Source organism: Cupressus sempervirens, chromosome 2 (genome assembly GCF_028749045.1).
Source record: "Cupressus sempervirens isolate cs-2001-9-10 chromosome 2, ASM2874904v1, whole genome shotgun sequence".
Lineage (NCBI taxonomy): Eukaryota > Viridiplantae > Streptophyta > Pinopsida > Cupressales > Cupressaceae > Cupressus > Cupressus sempervirens.
Window position 1 is genome coordinate 257544838 of NC_143119.1, and position 22406 is coordinate 257567243.

The 22406-nt window shown below is 35.6% G+C and overlaps 1 protein-coding gene across 1 annotated transcript in view; it reads right to left on the reverse strand.

Annotated features, from left to right (window-relative positions):
- The window catches only part of LOC149572030 (transcription termination factor MTERF2, chloroplastic-like), a 117901-nt gene that overhangs the window by 81932 nt on the left and 13563 nt on the right, over window positions 1-22406 (reverse strand). The window contains exon 2 of the mRNA XM_089813372.1: window positions 7251-7656. Coding sequence (XP_089669498.1) covers window positions 7251-7656 — 406 coding nt within the window. The remainder of the gene's footprint in view (window positions 1-7250; window positions 7657-22406) is intronic.

The following is a 22406-nucleotide window of genomic DNA, read 5'->3' on the forward strand; positions in this document are numbered from 1 at the left end:
TCCCATAACCTCAGGTGGTTATCATGCTCAACTAGTCGTCCGTACCAACTTGATCTTTCTGTTGTTCTTCTGTGAGATACCACAGAATATATCAAACATGCTATGTTCACATCAAGGACAAACTCTGTCATGAATGTAACATATCATCATCAAACCAATCTTCCAACAAGTTATACTTGTGCTACTGCAGCATAAGGAACAGTAGGTAACTGTAAAGTAGATCCTGCTACTGTTACTCCTTCAGAAGGTCCTGCCACTACAAGGGGTGCGGCTGCTACTACCTCTGTTTGTCCACTTGCCTTCATTTCTAACGCAATCCCTTTTAACTTCATTGAATTCCTCTCTACTCATACCAGATTCCTTCAAGATAGCTTCTATCTTTTTGTCTACCTTTTTCTTAATGTCTTTTCTATAAAGTTCACTATGAACTTATTTCATCTTCTCATCTTAAGTACCACATCTAGTGCATTCCTTATCCCTATCAGAGTCTAGGATGATCTTCACATAGCTTTCTATAAGATCTTCACTCATTTCATAGCCCATAGGTTATATGAACTTAACTTTAGGTTTAACTGCTTCCATACATGTGACATCAGTTTCAACCATAAAACATGTCATCCTTGTACTTCTCGACCAGTGATGGGGGGATTCTACATCTCTTCATCTCAGATTGGAAATTCTTCATCATCTTGGTTATATCTTCAGTGATTCTTTCCTCTGATTGTCTCTTGTAAGTTGTAATGATAGGTGATCAAATTCATTGTGCACTTGTTTCCATTCCATTCATGGTCTGGCATACCTGGAAGCTTTCTGATAACTTGGAAGAATAGGCGAGTTATCAGTGATCCAAATCTGAAAATTGTATTCTTTATCCTTTTCAATTTCTCAATGCTGTCAAGCAACTATTGCTTCACAATTTCACACATTGATCTTTTCCCTTTTCACTGTCATCAAATATGCTACATGGATAAATCCAACAAGTACAGAATTCAACCTTGAACTATTTGTTCATCTTGTAGCCTATAATTTTGTTGATGATTACTACATCAACTTCCTTAATCAAATCATTCTTCCATTTGACTTGGTCTTCAGGTTGGATTTAACCAATTTCTTAACATTCTTTTCATTCACTGGATTGCCCCCTTCATTGCTTAATCCAGTAAGCTTGTGGATCATGTCATTGTCAATCATGACAGGGATGTCTCCTACCCAAAACATTCCTTCATGGATTCTGCTCAAGATTATTCTGCTCCATTCATGGTTATCAAACTCCATATAGAACATTTGCCTGATAATATTTAGTTCTTCCAAATGCTAAAAGCCTTGTTTCAAGGATAAGTCGTAGATACCACATCCAAATCCTTGTGAATGTCACTATCACCAATAGTATCAAACTTGTCGTGAATGTATGCTCTTACATCCTCTACATGTAGTACATTCAATGGAACTTGTGAAGATGCTCCCAAAGGATCATCTTCCAATGACACAAATGGGTGTTTCTTTGACGTGTACCATGGTATCTCACTAACATCACTTAGAGTAGGACTTGTCATCTTAACTGCTTTAAGAATTTCAAAAACACAACTGAAAATCTCCGTAAAGTACCTAGAATTCGCATAACTAGGGCTTTCTTACTTCGGACTTGCAAATGCTACCAATTCGCCTTTACTCCACTGTCAAACGCTCTCAATTGGTTCTTAATTCCTCCAACAATCGAATGGTACTCACAATCTTGTTCGCATCCTTCAAATCTTTTCAAATGGAACTTCGCATTGATTGCACAACTACTTAATACGTAAAAGTTGTTATCTATTATCCTATGAAATTATTTTCACTCTTGTGGCTTCATACCATCTCCAAATGACTTGCGCTCTTAACCAGAGCTTCCTTACGATCTTCTTTCCTCTCGTTAACTTCACAACTTCTCTCTCGATCTCTAACCTTTGTTCTATCTTTCTAATACTTTGTCTTCAATGATAAAGTGCTTAATTCAAATAAGATGAATCACACACAATGGCTGACTTCAATCTCTCATCAGGTGCACCAAAATATTGTTCTTCTAATACCACATGTGAACCTGATGGATCATTTGCCTTCACAAATACTTCCTTGAATTCTTCAACATGCTCTTTGAGTGCTTCTTTCTGACTGTTATTGCTACTGCCATTCCTTTTATCATTTTTGTTGTTGTTCCTTCTGAAGTTCGGGTTCGTGTTGATGTTTCTCATATCTATTTTGCAAAATCTTGCAATGTGACCAAAATTATTGCATAACTGACATACTAGTGTACTCCTCTAATTAGATCCATTCTGACTGACTAGCACTCTGTAATTCCTTGCAATGTGTCCAAAGTTGTTACACTTATAACAAAATATTTCTTCTTGTTCCATTAGCTCTTTCTCCATCATTAGATCTTCTTGAGGATTTCCTTCTTTCATTACTTGCAAGGTTAGTATCCCTAAACATTCTACTATTGCCATTATTACTATCAAACTTAGGTTTCCTACAATCTACTGCCTTATGTCCAAAACCATGACAATTATAACAATAGAAATCGATAATAGGTTTGAAAGACTTACTTGTGCAATGTCTCTTCATATGACCAACTTGATTACATATAAAGCATCTACCTTTGAATGCATATCTTACTTCTTTAGGGGGTTCAACTTGCTCTATTTGTTTGGGTTCATCACATTATCAGGTTGACTTAATTGCTCAACTTCTTTAGGTACTTCTATAGACTTGCTTGGTTCAATCCTATTCCGATTATTCTCCTTAGAATCAAGGGTTTCAACTTTCAACAACAGCATTTGGTTCTTTTCTAGCTTCAGCTTTCTTTGCTGATTTTTCTCCAATAAGATATGCAAGACCTATCTTATCATAAGAAAATCTTTGATAAAATAGTTGTACATTAATTTTCTCACTACTAGAATATAACTTCTCTAACTGTTGCTTAGTCTGAGCCAATTCTCCTTTCACAATAGTGTTGTACTTCTTTAATTCTGCATGCTCTATTTGATAGAATCTAATTCAGATGTCACTTTAGTCAGATGGGATCTTAGATCTGCATTCTTAGATTTCAAATCTGATTCAATCTTGCTATCATCTTTGTTCAAGCTCAACTTTAGTTCAACAATCTTCAACTCATGTTTCAAAATCTAATTTTCTTTCTTTAAGGTTGGTACCTCATCACTATCACTAGTCTGCTCTCTAGGTTCTTTTCTAGATTTGAGATGATCAATCTTATCTTTCAATTTCCCCATGTAATATTTTACATCTTCGTATCTTTCTTTCAAGTTATCCTTTCTTCAGTAAGAAGATCAATTTTTTCAAGATTCCTCTTTAACTATTTCATATCCATGGGGATCTTACTCAAGCTGTTAAGCCTCTTTTGAGTAACTGTGCTCTAATACCAATTCTTAGAAATAGAGAATACTGAGCGAGGGAGTGGGGAATCAGTATTCTACAAACTTTTGCCCACAAGTAAATATTGTTAATTACTTGATAACATACATATGAAAGTAAACCAACAATGTTGAACAGTAAATAAATCCAGGTGAACTCATAACACCATATTTTGTTAACTAGGGAAACCTTGGCCAAGGGAAAACCCCAGTGGGGATGGTACCCACAAAATGATCCACTAAACAAAAGAATCTTGTTAAGGATAGTGACCCTATTAGAAGTCTATGAAATACATATAGTGTCTCGTTCCTTGTTAGAAGACTAGGCCCTGTTAAAAGCCTCAACCCTATTAGGAATTGCTTCAACCCTGTTAGGAGTTGGTGTTACAAAATGTATGCAAGAAGAGCCCACTGCCCAAACATGCAATTATACAATGTAGTGCCTTTATACAAAAGAAATAGATACAATAACCTTTTTACTGTTGATTGATGTACTTCGAATATCTCTGATCTTAATTTAGAATTCACATCACATAGCCTTCACATATCTTTACATATCGCATTCATAGTTCGCATTCGCACACACAACTTCGCAAGTTATGATTTCTTACTTATACCTTTCCCTTTTTACAAAAACTATGTCTAGTCGGCCGAAATGTTTTCACGCATTTGACTAAATACAAAATTAGCTCATGCTAACTTAGGGTTAACATCTAGGACGTCATCCCTAATTACTCAAACAATTATTGTGTTACCAATATAATTCCTTAACCCGTAATCTTCACTTTTCTACCATGCTCTATTATGCTATGTTCACTTCCTTTACTAGTAAAACAAATATATCTAATGTCGTACTGACTGTACCGTGCGCACTTAGCAATGTCATCAGGACACTCTGTACTACATGTCCTTAACTGCGCACATGCCAAATATCTCTGTAAACTGCGCATTACCAAAACTGTCTCTATACTACCAGTGAAACTATCTAACACTTAAATAATTTTTTGTCATAGACTATGAGATCTTTAACTGTACATTCTGTCATCTCATCCTAAGATATATTGCCATAAATGACAACCCTAACTCATCCTACTTAGCCATATTGCCAACAACAATACCCTTTTCTTCAGTTTATTTCTTTCTTTTACATTGATGACTCTAGGAAATGGAGCTTCCTTTCACAATTGGAGATGATCGGGATTTCTCCACAACTTGCTCCCAGCATAGACCTGACTTCATATCTCCTCTTTGAAAAATACTTGACATGGCTTATAAGCCCCGTTTTCCCTATGAACAATGTAAATGTCACTACAATGGAGGAGAACTATCTTGTAACTCAACCTATCTATTAGCAAACACACATGAGTTTCTCTATTTATCTTCCCCACACATGTAGTTGTTGTGAAACAATATGAATCAAAGCCTTTAGTAGAAAACCGATGCTCATGAATAAAATTGTCATCACAAGCGTCGTTAAAGAAAAGATATATTTATTTAATGAAAGAAATGCCAAGAAAGAATAAAATAAACACATGATTCCTTTTAACTAAGACAATTTCTGTTGAAGATAAGACAACCTCCGCTACAGACAAAGAATCATATAGAAATGAAGACGACAAAAAAAAAACTTATGAGCCTCGAAAAAAATTCTCACACCTTCATTTTGTCGTGTAGGACTTAGATCTCTTACCATGATTAACACAAAGGTGAAAGATGAGCTCGACAAATCGTTCATACATCTGGCTCAATCCGCAACATCATCATGGGAATATAAAAAATCAAGTTAAATTGTCACTATCTCCTGGCCTCTCCTCATCGGCAGCTTAAACACCTGCACTAGATTCACCTTCAAACCCCATCCTATCTAGTTAATGGTTTTCTTTGTAGACTTCCATGTTCGACCCGATAACTTCCTTTGTATATGAAGCTCTACGTGTGAAAGCCAATCTTCCTTCTCTCTATTTGTCATACTTTCACACTTAGATAGCAAGAGTCTCAGTCAATAACAGTAAGAGAAGAATAAGGAGCCATCAAAAGGCACCTCACGATAATGGTAAAGGAGAATTAAAAAACGCAATAGACATTAGATATCATACATTAACGACACTCCAGAAAATATAAAATCAATAGCATAGAGGAAGAGCATGGCACCAAAGATGATGGCAACTAATCAGTGGTGACAAATATTATGCCAAGTAATCAATATCCCAAGAAGGTCCAATTCATGAAACAATAATCACGATGCCTCCCTAGGAGATAAAAAAGAAGATAAGATCCCCAAAATATGAGGAACAGAGAACATGCAGAAAGGACCAGTCAAGGCATAGGCCCAAGAAAAGAGGAAGAAAAATCCACAGAGGATAGAACAAACTATCGGACGATCAAGAGAAGAAGAAGATCCACCTCACATCTAACGAAACATCCAGTATTTACAGATAGCCTAAAGCATTTAAGAGATACAAACTAATATAAAAGCTAGAGGGAAACAAGACTTCCATATATACTATTATCTAACAAGCTTCTGATACCACGTTGGTTTTGAACCCATAAATTTAGATAGACAGCAATAAGGAAGAGCCAAAAAAGATATTAAAAACACCAGAAAAAACCCTGGACAAAACCAGCCACAAAACAAAATATCATTTATTGATAGAGAAATGTTCCAGTGTACCATGCCTTTCGCTTAAAGATTTAATATTACAAATTAGCATAAATGTCCTTTTCAGCTGAAGGTAAAGAGCAGTATTTATGCCCATAGATAAAGATCTCTGTTGCCGCTACAAACTCCAACATCAGATTCTTCCAGTCCAATTTTATATCAACCAAGAGAAAGTTATCCCAATCAGTATTTGCAATCTTGGCTTGTTCTTTAATCTGTAATTACTATTTTGTCCTTTATTGTTATAATTATTATTAGGATAGATGCATTAGGGTAGGTATTTGATACTTCAACATGTCGATATTAAATTGACTTATGCCTTTACCAATTGTAGGTTATGTATTGGTTCGAAAAATTTTCTTAAGTTTCTGATGAATTTGATCTGACTTTCATACAACACATATGTATGGATCCTGGAATTTGCTTGATCTGTGGTTGGATGGTACTTATGCTGTGATATTATATTGTATTGGGTGTCTCCTGTAGTATTCTTGAATCAACCTGGCCCTTAAGTTTTGATGGTCTCCATTTTGTAGGCAGCTAGACTTGTTCGCCTTGTGATTTTTCAAGTTTCATTTTGTTGAAAGTGTGTACTTGTATTCTAAATACTTGAACTATCAATTGGATCTCAATCAGATATGTTTTATATGGTTTTGATTTACCAAGTTTTAAGTGATCTTACTAGATCCCTTTATAAGAATATTTTAGGTAGTTATCTAATTGATTCTCTCTTTCCTCCCCTTTTACTTGGGGAGTAGATTATCTGCTGCCTGAAGCCCCAAAAAGTAAGCTTGGACACAAGGATACATCAACAGTAAAAAATGAGAAAATCATTTATAATTCGTTTCATCTCATCAAAACTTGATGAACCACTAGTCTCAGCTATCATAATGGGATAATGATCAGAAGCATTATAATGACTGATGGAGACCCATAGCTTAATACTGTCTCTGTTAATTGTCCACTTAATGAGATGAAGCTGAAGAGAATAGGGGAAAATATCTATTTGTAACCATTTTCGCCATCATACAAACTATTCCATAGGATGAAAACTAAAAACCAAAAAATTGCAAATGAAGGAAAAATATAGTAGTTAGATACTGTGCTTGACATATGTTGGGTGCTATAATAAACAAACTGCACATAAGATGTTAGTTCTGAAAATCTTACAGATGCAGAGAGAAAACCTTGTTATTCATGTCTTCCAAAGTGAAAAAACCAATCACTTTGGGATATTCAAAAACCATGGTTCCAAAGTCTTTATGGTTCATGCCAAGCTCCAAGAAAAAATTCACTCTACATTTAAGCTCCTCAATGCCAAAAGACAAAATTTCTGGACAGTGGCTTATGACGAAACCCATCCAGTCCACTGCGACACCACTATTTTCTAGAAGTTGGACATTGGAATCCAGATCTTGTATTGGACTTCTTATAATTCTCTCATTCTTTGTAAGCACCACCCCAAGATATCTCCCTTTGACATGAATTGATTTCAGCCACCGAACTCGTAGTCTTAAGCCTTCTAGATCATCAGCAGCAGCACTCACCAGCTGCCCAATACGTGGAAATGACATTTGATTGTGCTTTAACCATCTGTATACAAAGAAGGTATCATTACAAGAGTTTCCTCGAGTCCACAATTAAGATCAGTATTTGCAATGTACATACAGAAAGCCATATCAAAATTTAAAATTTCTCAACCAGCTCTGTTACAAAAATTTGCATTCACTCAACCTATTCTGGACTAACTTCTCTTGGAGCAAAAAAATATTCAATCCAATTCATTGAAACAGTTCAGCAAATAAGTACTTATCATGACAGATTGAACAGTGAAATTTGAATATGGAAGAACAGTATAATTTTGCATGTATCCAGGCATATCCATGTTTCAACAAGGACAATTTAAACGAAGATCATAGCAGTAAAAATCATTCTTGGGACTAAATCAGTAAACCATGTAACAAAGGTTTTTTTGAAAGATCAAAATTTAACTAGGTGATATTGAGTTAGGGCTTTCAGGAAAAGGAAAAAGAAAAATCATGCAGAAGACAAAAAAAATCCCCAAAAAAAAAAAAAGTTGGCCTACCTTAAAAATTTGGTTGAAAATGGTCAGATTAGTAATTAAATTAATTTGGATGATTTTATCAGGATAAATCACAGGAAAAGTGTGAACATTATGTGGTAACTGATTTGTAACTCAAAACTCTTGATTTCTCTGCTGGGAAAAACACAGCAGGCTGTGAGTCGCAATTATCACAATTTAATCCCATGTTTTGCTTCTTTTAAAGGATTGCACATATAACACAAAACCAGGGAAAAAAAGCATATTTAAAGTCATTTGAAGATTTCAATGCTTGATGCATAGAAGTATATAGAAAATGAGAAGTATTGCTGATTTTGGGTCTCACATTGATGTAATTTGAACATGATACATAGATTACCCTGTTGAAGTTTTTGCCCATGCACTTGATAGTTGCCACTCAATGCATCCCATGGCATATGAATCTGAGGTCAATGGATATATTTGTCTCTACATATGGCCAAGGTGCAGAATTTATTAGTGGAAGTAGTGGAAATAGGACCATGTACTCCACAATGAAGACATTACATGTTTGAGCACTAAAGAAACATCTACAATTAAGAAATTCATGAATATTCAACAATTTCAAATGATATACTGCATAAAGTGAACTTGGATACGCTGTTGCAGGAGTAGAAGCAAAGACTGCATGAGCAACTCCCATCTGGTACCTAAACAATGTTTCGCTTATTTTGAATGTCAATGAATTTGTATACAAAGATAAGTTGTCTTATGAACAACAATAAAAGAGGACATTTTACATTATGTTTTGATCAGTCAATTCATGTGGCTTTGTTTTGGCAATTTATCAAAGACGTAAAATAAGAACAACTTTTGCATTTAAAGTAACATATGACAAATTTGAAGATTACTACATTCACATGTAGATTCTGAGCTTCTAGTGGGTAAAGAACTTCAGAGAAATTGAGTGCTGCACAGCTCTTAGTTTTTAAGCTGATGATTGATTTTAAATTTAAAGTGTTAATGAGGATAATTACAGAGCTAGGAGCTCTGTAGCTATATTTGCACAGTGTGGTAGAAGATTGTGCTCAGCATATATGTCAGAGAAAAGGCTAGGCTAAACTTTGCAATGGAAAATTTCTTATCCAATATTATTGAGAACTAAGGCCAAGGGGATCGAAAAGACACCTGAAAAATAATTTACTGCTTCTAGTTTTGTGGGTAATGATATTATTGCAGCCAGAATTTGCAGGTGTAGTCAGTCAACTAGTGGTTGTTGGTCTATACCCGTCTGAGAACTCATCAGAAAGCAATGATGACAAAACGCGAAATAAAATATTGACTAGATGAGATTTTGAGATAAAATGAGGGATCCGTTGATAATCTCAAATGATACCATTGTCCAGAAAGTAAAAAGTATTACTCAGAGATGAGTCTCATTGACTGCCTGCACTTGTCTCATGGCCTGCCTTCTATAAGAGCTTAAACTTGTTGACGAAGATCTGACCATATAATAGAAAAGTTAGAGCCCTAAGAGGCTGGTTAGGCTCTAATCTTTTCTTTCTATTGCAGCCTTTCCTTGATTGCCACATCACTTTCTGTGAGGAAGGTGGGATTATTCAAGATCTGAATATATTCATAAGGCCTTTTAAGTATCCTTTCTTACATGTATAATGGTTTCTAAACTTAGAGGTTCAACTGCTGATGCTGTCTGGATGGCCTTACCACTGAAGAAACCATAAAACATTATTCCCAAACTATTTCCTAGTCCTTATTACATTATTTTTGGTATCCTGGGTTCTTGTTAAATTTAGCTCCTTCTAGAATCTTAACTAATGGTTATTTAGCAAGGTTGCACGGGGACGGGGATACTTGGGGTACTTAGGCTATGGCTACGGCTACGGCTACGGCTATTTTTCATAATAGGGAACGGGGGTACGAGGGTATGTTAAACTTTATTTTTAACTATACTTTATATTAATAGAAAATCTGAAAGTATGAGTCATGACAATTGTCTTTCAAAACAAGAACATTGATAAAGTTTGCAAATGTAATGTATTGTTTTCAGTTTCAGATTTGCTATATGTTTGTAATAATAATATATGATAAATGTTTAGATGCATGACAGAGAAGGAAAACTTTAAACATGAACAAGAAGATCATAAATCATATGACAAGGACATATTGCAAATGATAAACTTCTGACTTGAACAGTGATGAAGATTATTGTTAATCAATATTGTATCGAAGTTTCAAACTGATTAGCTATTGAATTAAGCTTGATAACAACAAGCTGATACACAAACAAGAAACCGAAAAAAAAATCAGAAATCTTAATAAAGGTCCTTAGCTATGATGCTCTCCACTAAGTACCCGGTACTTAGAATACATGTACCCAGTACTTGGGTACGTGGGTATGAATACTAGGGGTATGGGTACGAGTACCCATGCAACCTTGTTATTTAGGCTTGTTTTTTGTTTTCTTAATTTGGTCTAGTTTTAGACATTGTCTTTATTTAGAAGACTTGCTTTTTAGTTGGTGTTATTTTTAGCATTTGTAAACTCTATTTAGGAGTGGGTATTGTCAATACAATCTATTCTTAATTTTTAATGTTTATGCTATCAGAGCGGGAGCCAGTCTAGGTATGACTCCCTTATGAGAGGGATTTAATAATAAAAATCTCAAAAATTAATATTTTTTCTTCAAAAACTCTGTTGGGCTTAATTAATTTTTCGTTAAAAATCATTTGGTGGGTTCTTCTAATTTTTTATTCCTGAGAAAAAATTATGTGGAGGGTTTATAATTTTTTCCTCAAAGCTTAAAGGTTTGCTCCTCTATGCCCTGGTTAGCGTTCTAGCAGTTAAGGAGAGCTCTCTAGTTTGTAGAAAGGATTTACCTTTTTTCTTTAAAAATGATGTTTTGTATGTTAATTTGTGCCTCAGATCCTATGTCAACTTCTTGTTTGGTTTTGATCGATTTTTCATATCCCTATGGTTGTACACATAGATTTCTTCTTACCTATCCATGGAAAAAAGTTATTTCTATATTTAGTTGTTCAAGATGCAAGTGTTTTATAGCCACAAGACTTTAGAATAATTCTAAATGAAGCCATTTTAACAACAGAAGGTGTTTTACAGCCACAAGACTGAGTAATTTTAAATGAAGCCATTTTATTATTTTAACAACAGGGAAACTATTTCACGCAAGGATGCCTGTCGAACTCACTCTAAATCTGATATCAATCTTTAGATAATCTAGTGATAAGTCAATACTTCCTTATGATGCACTTAAGAGTAGGCCCATCAAAATTATGCAATCACACACATGTATTTCTAGACTCCCTTTGAGTATCAATCTTCTAAGTTCCTACATTGCCTTTGAAGAAGCGTCATACTCCCTCTTAATATAGAAGAATCTCATTATCTTAATCATTAAAGATGTTTTCTTTAAAAGCCTCATTTTATCCATCTTGATCATCAGGGTCTTTGGAGCTACTATCATTCTGTACAAAATCTCGTAGAATGTGTTAAATATCAACTTTCTTATCCTATAAGAAAATCCTCAAACATAAAGGAAAAGATCAAGGCAAATGGCTAGTATGTATAGAAACACAAATAGATAAATGTAATACTCAAATATATGAAATACTTATCTACAAATTAACATTATTGATACAAGTTGCTCCAATGAGGGTCCATATGCAACAAATCAGAAAATTGTCTCCATATAAGCATTTGTCAAACAATGGGAATGAAACATTGGTTATAATTCCCCCCACAATGTAAAATTCCCACTTACTCCATTTTACAGGGTTTTCATTCACTCTTTAGTCTCATGACTACGCACGTGAATTTCTTTCTTCCTTAAATGCAATCTCTTTTACTTCTTGGTTTGTCATATTATATTCTGCACAAGGGGCTTGTGGTTGATGTATTATTTTCATCAGCCAATAGGAAGTTGAGTCTTCAATTGGTCAACACCCGTATTAACATTTGAGTATGAATAGTGACTTTGCAAGTCACAAAATCTATATTATTTCATTACGATATATGCAAAGTATAAGCTTGCTCAATGTGTCCATTCACCAACTTCACTCCTCTATTTCCAATAGATGAAGTAATACAATCTCTCTCTCAAAACATCTTATCTCTTTCTCTCAATTCTTTGTTGGACAGTATATTAATTCCATCTTAATTGGTTTGATGCTTGATGCCTTTGCCACATCATGGGCTTCCCTTTGGACGTTGTCATTTCTCTTACTCAAGCAAGTTGTTGTGTTTCCATTTATTACCTCTGGTTATGAATCGCCATTCACTCTAACGTCTTGATTGGTGGACTATGACGGAACAGGTATTGCCCATACTCCAATTCATTATCATCATTGCACTCATCATCTGAGCTATTATTGACTTCCGTGCAAAAGGATTTGCTTGTTATTTATTCAGAGCTCATAAAGAAGCTGATGTATATCACGTATACTTAGTTTGATCCTTTTATCCTCCTATTCTATTTTCTACCTTATTACACAATTATGATGTTAAGTAAGCCTTCCAACAGGATTCTGATTGTATATGTTAATTGTGTAGTTATTACTAATGATGGTTCTATGTTATTCTCTAAAGGTGGTTGTTGCTGCGTACTATTAATCCTTGTCTTCTTCTGCTCGATTCCCAAACCAATTATTGGATTTCTTGTATGATGACGGCAATTACAATGAGTCTCTCCTACAAACAGTGTCATCTAAATGTGCCACGATATGAGGGACTCTTACTAACCACAATATGAAGTTGAACCCTTTCTGTAACACCAAAACTCCTATTTGCAATCACAGCAGCAAATTATTCTCCTTCCAATAATCATTTTTCATCATTCTCTCTTAACATTCTCAAGACTTTACACAGAATTATTTGTAGACTTGTCACTAAAGGATATACTCATGCACACACACAGGATAGTCTTCCTTTTGATTTTTTGATAGCTGGGCAGGGAGCCACGATCACCAAAGTCATCACCCATCATCGTATATGTTATCAATTTATATCTGCTTTTTGGAATTAACCGATCTAACTGGAATGAACATAGGATAATTATAAACTTTTTAATATCTGGATTTATCCCCTTCAATGTGATGTTTTGGATGCACTTTCTAAATCCTTAAAATGATGTACCTACAGCTCCCCTTGCAAACAGCTCTACTCTAATGACTCTGCTGAGAATGTATGATTGGGATTGTTCAGTCATCGTGTTATATACTGATCTGTATCTCTAATATTTATTGGGTGAGTGTGAGTTTTTGTCTTTTTATGGTGTGGATTTAATGCTCTTTCCACTCTTTGAATTTGCTGCCTATTCTCCTAGTATCTTCTGTCATAACCTTCAATGATTGCTATGTTTGAATTTCCTTTAGAACTCTAATTGCTTGTCTGATATCGACATCTGATAATAGAGTTTCCATGGGGGTCACTTCTAATTTTTAATACTCATTATATGTGCCTTAGCCTTGTGTAGCTACTGCGCCATCGACCATCAACGTGGCTTCTATATATATGACGTGATATTGGATTTGAGTCCATGTTCCCACCAGTGGAAGTTGCAATGCATTGTAATTTATTTGTCTTGACTGTATAATACTTTAATGTCATTCAAAACTCTTCTAAATATGTCAAGTTCAGATCTGTTCTCTGAAGGATGTCATCCCCTGGGTCACTAGTGGATCTATTTTTCACTGTATGTATTCTCTTTAATGCCCGATATCAAACCAGTAGTATTATTTTTATGTGTTCTCCGTTTGTGGCTCTGAGTATATATAAAAGGGATGATGCACATTCTCTGTTCTGTATTCCAATCTCTTTTCTCTTAATTGTTCTAAAACTTTTCTATTTTCTGCAATTGCAGCCTGCTGCTCTGATACCATGTTAATTGTTTGGATCTCTCCAAATGTAATAATATTGTCATTATAATTGATATTCTCCAAATGCAGATCCCAAACTCTTATAAATATAAGAGTAGGAGAAAGTCATGTCTCTATGATTAATAATTATTAGTTAATATATGTTAACAATATAAATCACAATATAACATATGTATTATATAATTATTTAATATATATGTATGTGTGTGTGTGTGTGTGTGTGTGTGTGTGTGTGTGTGTGTGTGTGTGTGTAGTATATGTATCAACATTGAATCTTAAGATTAAATCAATCCAACTGTAGCTATAATCTTAACACCAGCAACCCACTAGAAACCTGAGTCATTCAACCATTCTTTCACTAAAAGTAATGTCTTTTACAGCCCACCAATGAACGAAGTCTTCTACAAATACCTTTGAATTTCCCTTCACAAAACCATTACACCTTTTCACATTCCACACAACTATACCAAACAAATGACCTTTAACTTGCAAGTTTTGTACATATTTTCAATGCGGGCACAAGAAATGAGGGAGCAAGTACAAGACCGTAGAGAAAATATTTTATTCAGTCATTGCAGCTCACAACTTATATACGCAGGGCTTTGCCCCCATATTTATACTTTTGTCTTCAAGAGAATACAAAGAGACAAATAAGAAGAATATAAAATGAACAGACATGACACTTGGACTTCACATCCAACAAAAACTGAAGAGAAGGAAGAGATAGCGGAAAAGGAGAAAAGTCCTAAGAAAGAACAAACACCAGAAAGAAAGAAGACTCTCGAGAAAGAGAAGAAACTGGAAAGGGAGACAACACCTAAGAAGGCCAAGACCCCAGAAAAAGAGAAGATTCCAGAACCTAAGCAGGAAGAGAGGCAGGAGAAAGAAAAATCCCCTGAGTGAGAGGTAACACAGACAAAATCCAAAATGTCGGAGAGCATGTCCAGAGGACAGAGAAGCATACAGAAAAGTGAGTCTTCCAAAAGGAAGTTGAGTCTGGGAGAAGATATCGGAAAGAAGAAGAGAAAGAGTTGACAAGCAACAGCCTCATCATCATCAAGCTCAAAAGATGAAGGAGAACTATATGAATAGGATGCAAAAGTTGAGATTGAGAAGAACTCAATCAAAGAGGAACTAAAGAGAATGAAGAAGAATTTCACAGAAATGTCTTCAAAAGACCTCAAGATGTACTCAAAACTAGTTGAGCAATAGGTAAAGCTTGACAAAGAAAGCACACAACAACAATGTGCAAGAACAATAGTTAAAGTCAAAGACTTAATTATTGAACTAGCGTTGAGGGTCAATTATGATCCAAATACAGATTTGATTGATCAACTCAAGCGAATAGTTGACAATATTGATCACAAGATTGAAGATGTGAAGAAGGTTGTTGAGAAGAAAGTTGAACAGAGGAGACTACAAAAGCTAATGCAAGAAATTGATAATAAAAAGGTTACTCTATAGCACAAGTCAAAGAGGAAATTATTGAGGCTTTGAAAGAAGCAACCTCTGTGCTACAAAGGGTCTCTGACCCGAATACCTTTACAAGAGATCTTGAGCAAAAGCAAGGAACAGCTCCATGGGTGCTTTAACAAGTCATAGGAACTTTTGATCCTCTCATTGGTTCAGCATCAGCCTACACAGCAAAGGTACAAGAAAGTAGTTTCTAGGTTAACAGAATAAGACCTGAAGAAGATAAACAAGCTCTCAAGCTCTTATAACTACAATATTTCCTGTCACCACTGGTGGAGATTATTCAAGAGCATCTGTAGGAAACAGTGAAGCCAATTGAAAAGCCACAGGTCAGCACATTAGAAGAAATTGTGGAGCACGTGTCCGATCTGCACAATGAGAGATTCTTGCTCTCACTAAATTGAAAGAGACCTGAAAAGAGCACCTTGAAAAAGCTAGGGCTCTCTACAAAGATGTATTCGCTTGGTTGTAAAACCATATTTACCCTTCGTCATTGTTAACAAAATGGGGGGAATGAGAAAGGCGAAAAGAAGAGAAGGAGAATGTCAAGGGGGAGTCTCAAGAAGAAGAAAGAAGACAAGAAGGAGAAGAGAAAAGGATGGAGAGAAGGAAAAGAGAACAGATGACCGGAGAAAGGGCGAGAAATAAAGCAGAATAAGTGAAGGAGAAAGGGGCAGCAGACAACAGAAAGAAAAAAACAGATCAAAGGTGTCAAGAAGGAGAAAAGAAAAAGAGACTACACTTAGGGGGAGTCTCATCGATTATTCGACTAAGTCCACACTGGTATGAAAACATCCACCGGTATAGTCGAAGTGATTAGAGGAGAAGGAGATAAATCTAAGGTCAAAGGTTTTGTCAGAAAAGGTCACGGTTTTTCCATCAATGTCACGGGGGGAGATTGTTGGACCATTCAAACAATTGGCATGATGACCAAAGACAGGTGATGCTTACACTTTGCATCACACATTAAGCATTGTCATTGATTGACAATCGGTAGCAAGGAGACCAAAGCATGCTAAAGGAATGACTCATGAGTATGGAGGCCAAAGCATGCTACCGATAGAGTCTCACACCAGTCCAGACAAGATAGCAAGTATGAAGATCACATCGGCACAAACGTACAGTGTGCAATCACAGTCAGAACACAAGAATGTTGAGCCACTATTGATGTAACATGACAGAAGAACAGCTACGATGTGATAAGTATCCAATGCAAAGCTTTGCAAAAGAAAAGTATAATAGCTATGTGAAGGACTCTAGGTAGACTGTAGACCTACCAGTCTAAGTACCTGCAAGAAGGTAGTTACAGGTGTAATATACTAACCCATATGTGCAATTCAAATTTTGAATTCACAACTTGAGCGGGACCTAGAAAAGAGGTTTTGGAACCCATAAGATGATAAGTGTAAAAAAGGAAAAGATGACACTTAATATGTTGTTGCATTGACTGAAGCGACAGAGAGCTATAGAGAATTTACAGAGCAAAGGAACCGAATATAGCAGACAAGTTACTCAAAGACAGCAAGGAACAGGCAAAGGTGAAAGGTGATGCAAGGTTAATCACGAGGTCAGCCAAAGCAGAGGAAAGAGGTCAATGGACCTTCAAGCATTGAACAATAGATCTACAAGGTATGTTGTACCATTTCTAGATCATCCATTTTGTTGTGCTTTCTAATCATTGCAACTATTTGCAACACTTAACCAAGCATGCTTGTATGTAAGTAATTGTAAATTCTTTAACAAGGTACCCCCGAGAAGGAGTGTTATAAATCCTCTAGAAAGGTAGCTTTATCAAGCCGATTGTAATCTTTATGGGCTACTGGCATTCTTGACAAGATGAATTCTTAGAAGGACCAATTGTAGCTCTTAACAGGGCAACCTTTTATCTACTGTAAAAGGCTAGTGGGTATATTACTCCCACGGTGGTTTTCATCCTCTCACTGAAGGTTTCCACGTACAAAAAATGACAGTATCATTCATGTATGCTTTCCTGTGTGAGCTTGCATAGTTTTACTTTGTTGCATTTATCATTACCTTTTTGTTTGAAGAGCCGATATACAAGTTATTTGAAGTACTTTTAGAAATAAACGGTTTTAAGGGTCAAACTAATTTACCCCCCTCTTAGTAATGATTTGGGACAACAATGGTTTCCAACCTATAGAACTCTTTAGCATACTCCTTTACAAAAGCTTCCTTTTTCTTCAAATTCTACATTTTCCTTAGCAAATTAACTTGATAATCACAAGGCAAGAACTTACCCTTTAGCTTATTCACCATCTTATCCCAAGATTTGATCTTTTATTTTCCTCTCCTTTGTCTATTAGTTTGCAAATGTTCCCATTATAAAGATGCATCTCCTTTCAACTTAGTACTAGCAATTTTCACCCTCTTATCTGCATTTGTGCTTTCATACTCGAAATATGTCTTGATCTCAGTAATCTAATCAAGCAATTCATCAAAATCTAGCTTATTACCATAATGAGGTAAATTGAAATAAGCTACTATCAACTACTATCTCTAGAGGTACATCAAGTTACAATATATAAGCATCACAACACGCAGGTCATCCTTAAGATCCAAAACATTCCCCAAGAATAGAAAACATATTACATAAAAATAGGTTCAGCCCAAATCATAAGGGACGTAAGGCGTAACACATTTGAAGGCTTGATGTTCCAAATTTAGGTCCTCACATGATCCAAGAATATCATTGAATGTGTCACTAAAGATTCATGATCGTAAATCTCCATCGGGCTTGATGTTCCAGATTTAGGTCCTCACATGGTCCAAGAATATCATTGAATGTGCCACTAAAGATTCATGATCGTAAATCTCCATCGCAAGATCAAAATTCACCAACAGTCATGAAATTGGCAAGAATCAATTGTTTTGTGAACTTTATATACAATAATTCTAAATATTTCCGTGTAACAAGCATAATGAAACCCTTTGTGCAACAAGTGTATGATATTCCATGCATTAATTTTGACATCAACGACACAATTGACCAACACCCTTATCCATGCAATCTGGTAGGGCTTTGGATGCTTCATCCATGGTAACTGCAACTTGGTAACCAACTCCTTTGATGACAAATTATCTGAGCTTCCACTATCAATGATGACCTTACAACATTTGCCTACAACTTTGCAACTGGTTTGGAATAAACTTTTCTTTAGTACCTGTTCTTGATCAAGTTCCTCATTACACAATGCTCTTCTAATCATTAAGTTCCATCCATCCTTCAGTTCATTCAAGGATTCAGGTGATTCTCTCCATAAATGCATTTGGGCTGCTGCTGCCAACAGTCTTCTTGCTTGAATTTCCATGTGTACATTCAAATGTTCCATGTCCTTCTCCACATTTGAAACAAATGCCTCTAAACAAACTCCTATCTTCTCTTTTATGACCATTACCTCTAGGGTAACCTCCTCCTCTTCTTTGGTATGAAATCCCCTCTTTCCATTCTCATTTTCTTTTATTCGGATCTGACTAAGATCTTTTTCCTGCCGTAACTGTTTTACCTCTTTGAAATCTTCCACCTCTTCTTCTCTATCTATGTTCTTGTCTCTTGTTCAATTTTTCCTTAGCTTTTAAGGAATATCTTGCAATTCTTGCAATTAAGATATCTTGCAATTATTTCTACCTCATCATCCATATATCTGGATCTGATATCCAGCCTATATAATCTTCAGTATACTCCTTTATAGAAGATTCCTTTTTCTTCAAATTCTACATTTTCCTCAACAAATTAACTTGATAATCACCAAGCAAGATCTTACCTTCAACTTATTCACCATCTTATCCCAAGATTTGATCTTTTCTTTTCCTATCCTTTGTCTATCGGTTTGTAAATGTTCCCACTATAAAGATGCATGTCCTTTCAACTTAGTACTAGCAATTTTCACCTTCTTATCTGAATTTGTGCTTTTATACTCAAAATACTTTTCGATCTCAGTAATCCAATCGAGCAATTCATCATACCATCATAATCAGGCAAATTGAAATGTGGTCTTGCATTCTAGTCAAAGCTCTCAAGAATCTTTATCTCCTTGCTTAAGTACAGGTTCAGCATCTCCTGCAATAGCTTCTTCAACTTCCTCATCTCTCACATCATCAATCAGTCTTCCTCTTCTTTGGGCAGTCTCAACTGCTTCAAGCCTAGCCAAAATTTGCCTCATCATTTCCATTGCTGTTGGATCTGCCTCTCTCCTTGCTCGAACCATAGTTGCGACCCTCGGCAATTTGAGGTCAGTTCTCAAATCTGCCACCCTACAACTAAACTTAATCAGGGCTTCACAACTTCAGATTTGCAACACAAATTCTCAAGGAAGACAATCTCTGCTTTGATACCAGGTGATGTAGTCCCTGAGAGGGGAGACCTCAATGAGATAAGTCTGACTGTGCAACGAGAGTAAACACAACAAAAACACGAAGATTACGAAGAGAACCAAGTGAGATCAGCCTTTATTTATGGAATATCAAATGTACATAGGTTCGGCCTTCTTTCATGCTAGGCTCATACATGCCTGATTGTTTCCAATCTTTGATTAGATATCTTAAAACCAATTCTAAAAATAGATAATCTTCTTTCCAATTAACTACTATCAACTACCGCCTCTATAGATACATCAGTAACAATATATAGGCATCGCGACGCACAAGTCAGCCTTAAGATCCAAAACATTCCCTAAGAACAAGAAATACATTACATAAAATAGGTACGGCCAAAATTATAAGGAATGAAAGGCATAACACATTTGAAGGCTTCTTGTTCCAGATTTACGTCCTCACGTGATCCAAGAGCATTGTTGAATGTGCTATCGAAGATTCCTGATTGTAGATCACCATCACAAGATCAAAATCCACCAACAGTCATCAATTGGCAAAAATATGCTACTCAAGGGAAAATAAATCACAACTTGAGCAACAAAGAGCCAAACGAGTTCAGAACCCACAAATAAGAACCAGACTAGGTCTAGATCAAACTCTAAACATCCCAAGTGCTGACTAGATCAAATCAAGTATCATGAAATGATCAACAAATTGGAAAACTGGCAAACTGAACACAAAATGTTTTTGGTTGATGCGACATTGCTCTAAACCAAGCTGCTCCTGCATCACATATATATGGCTTTTTCAAGCCTTCAAGGTAACATTATTTGGTGTTATCGAGCCTTCTTGGTAACATTATTCTTTTATCTTGCATCTCTAAGAATCTCAGCGATTATCACATGCCTTATCAACTCATTTATTAGCTCTTGGTTGTTGTGGAGGTGGAAGTACCAAAGCAGGGATTTGATTGTGGCATATCCCCAAACAGCCATAAACATTTTTCCTTTTCTTTTGCATGTAAGTATTTGGAGAGTGTTTGAACTTTAAATACACAAAGGTTTGCATATGTTTGTTCATTGTCTGTTCCCCTCAAATGCAATATCTAGTTTATTTCATTATATTTTTGTTATATAGTATTTGTTGGTGTTTTTGGTTTACGGGCTTCAGGTTTCACAAGTTGGTGGAATCATGAAGTTGGGTCTCTGGTGTTTCTGGGCTGTTTTTGTTTGCTGTTTGTACAGGACAACAGCAATTGAACAACATCCACACAAAACACTAGTGTCCTTGGTCGAGAAATCCATATATGCAGGTTACTTACTGTCTATATTTTGTATTTCTAGTAATATGAAGTTATTTTAATTCTCCATTTTCCCTTTCAAGCAATTTAACTAATTAAACTTAGCTGAGTGTAACTAATGAAGTTTAGTCTCAAAGGAACCTACTTCTCTTTTTGTTAGAATCAAAGACCAGAATTTGACATGTGAAAGTGGCAGCAAACATGGTCAGGTCAATGAACTGATGAGCATTCAGTTACAAATTAATGATGAGCATATGAAAACCATTTGTGTTGCCAGAATCTTTCTTTGAATGCTAGCATCAATGAGTTACACAAGTCGAGCAAATGTACACTCAATCTATGAATCTGAAAATGACAATGCAAAACAAGAATGTTTGAACAGAAGTATATAAAATATACAAAACAACTTGCATATATAGACAAGGTGCTAGAGGTAGGATGGCAGGAACCAACAATGGACTACCTCTCCAATGAAATTCAAGTAACATCGTTATCTCACTTGACAAGTGTTATAGTGAGTAGCAAGTGCACATGTAGAAGTGTCTCACAAAGTGAGTACAAATCTCAAATAGATGACGTGAGACAAGACACTGAATCGTCTCTAAGTAAACTTAAACAAGTGTGACTAGGTCATCCTAGAAAGTAAATAACAACTATCTAGTTAGATAATGACTCTATTTACAGTAAAAATTTGGAAGGTAAACTGGTGCATTACGTGAATGTCTATTGAAACTTTATATCATAGACCGCTAAATTTGTAAAAATATCTCTATCTGCCTCCTAGCCTCCCTCCCTATCCCCCTCTATTTATCTTTCTATCTATCCATTTCTACAGCACCATTCGTGTTCAGCCCATGCATTGTAAATTACATAAAGAATATACTTGACATATAAAACAAAGTACATTTATAAAATTATACTGACAATTCTTTCAGCTCTTATCTTGATAACCAGTCACATATCACAAGACATTGATTCTTAAACCTCTTTCCACAGTCCCTTCTACAAGCCTGTTTTTGAAAAGATAATTGAACATGGAGGTTCAAAATCTCTAAAGATGACACTAATAAAGCTCTTATTTTTCAAGTAATTTCAGATATGAGCATAAAAATACTCATTAGAAGGGCAAAATTCAGCAACATAGAACTCAAACTGAACGATTGGTGCCCTCCTAGTGAATACCCATATTCTAAACCTCAAAAGATGCATTAACTATTAATATGCATAATTGTTTAGTGTTTAAATCGATCAAAGAGGAAAATCCAGCAGTTATGAGAAAGTAAAG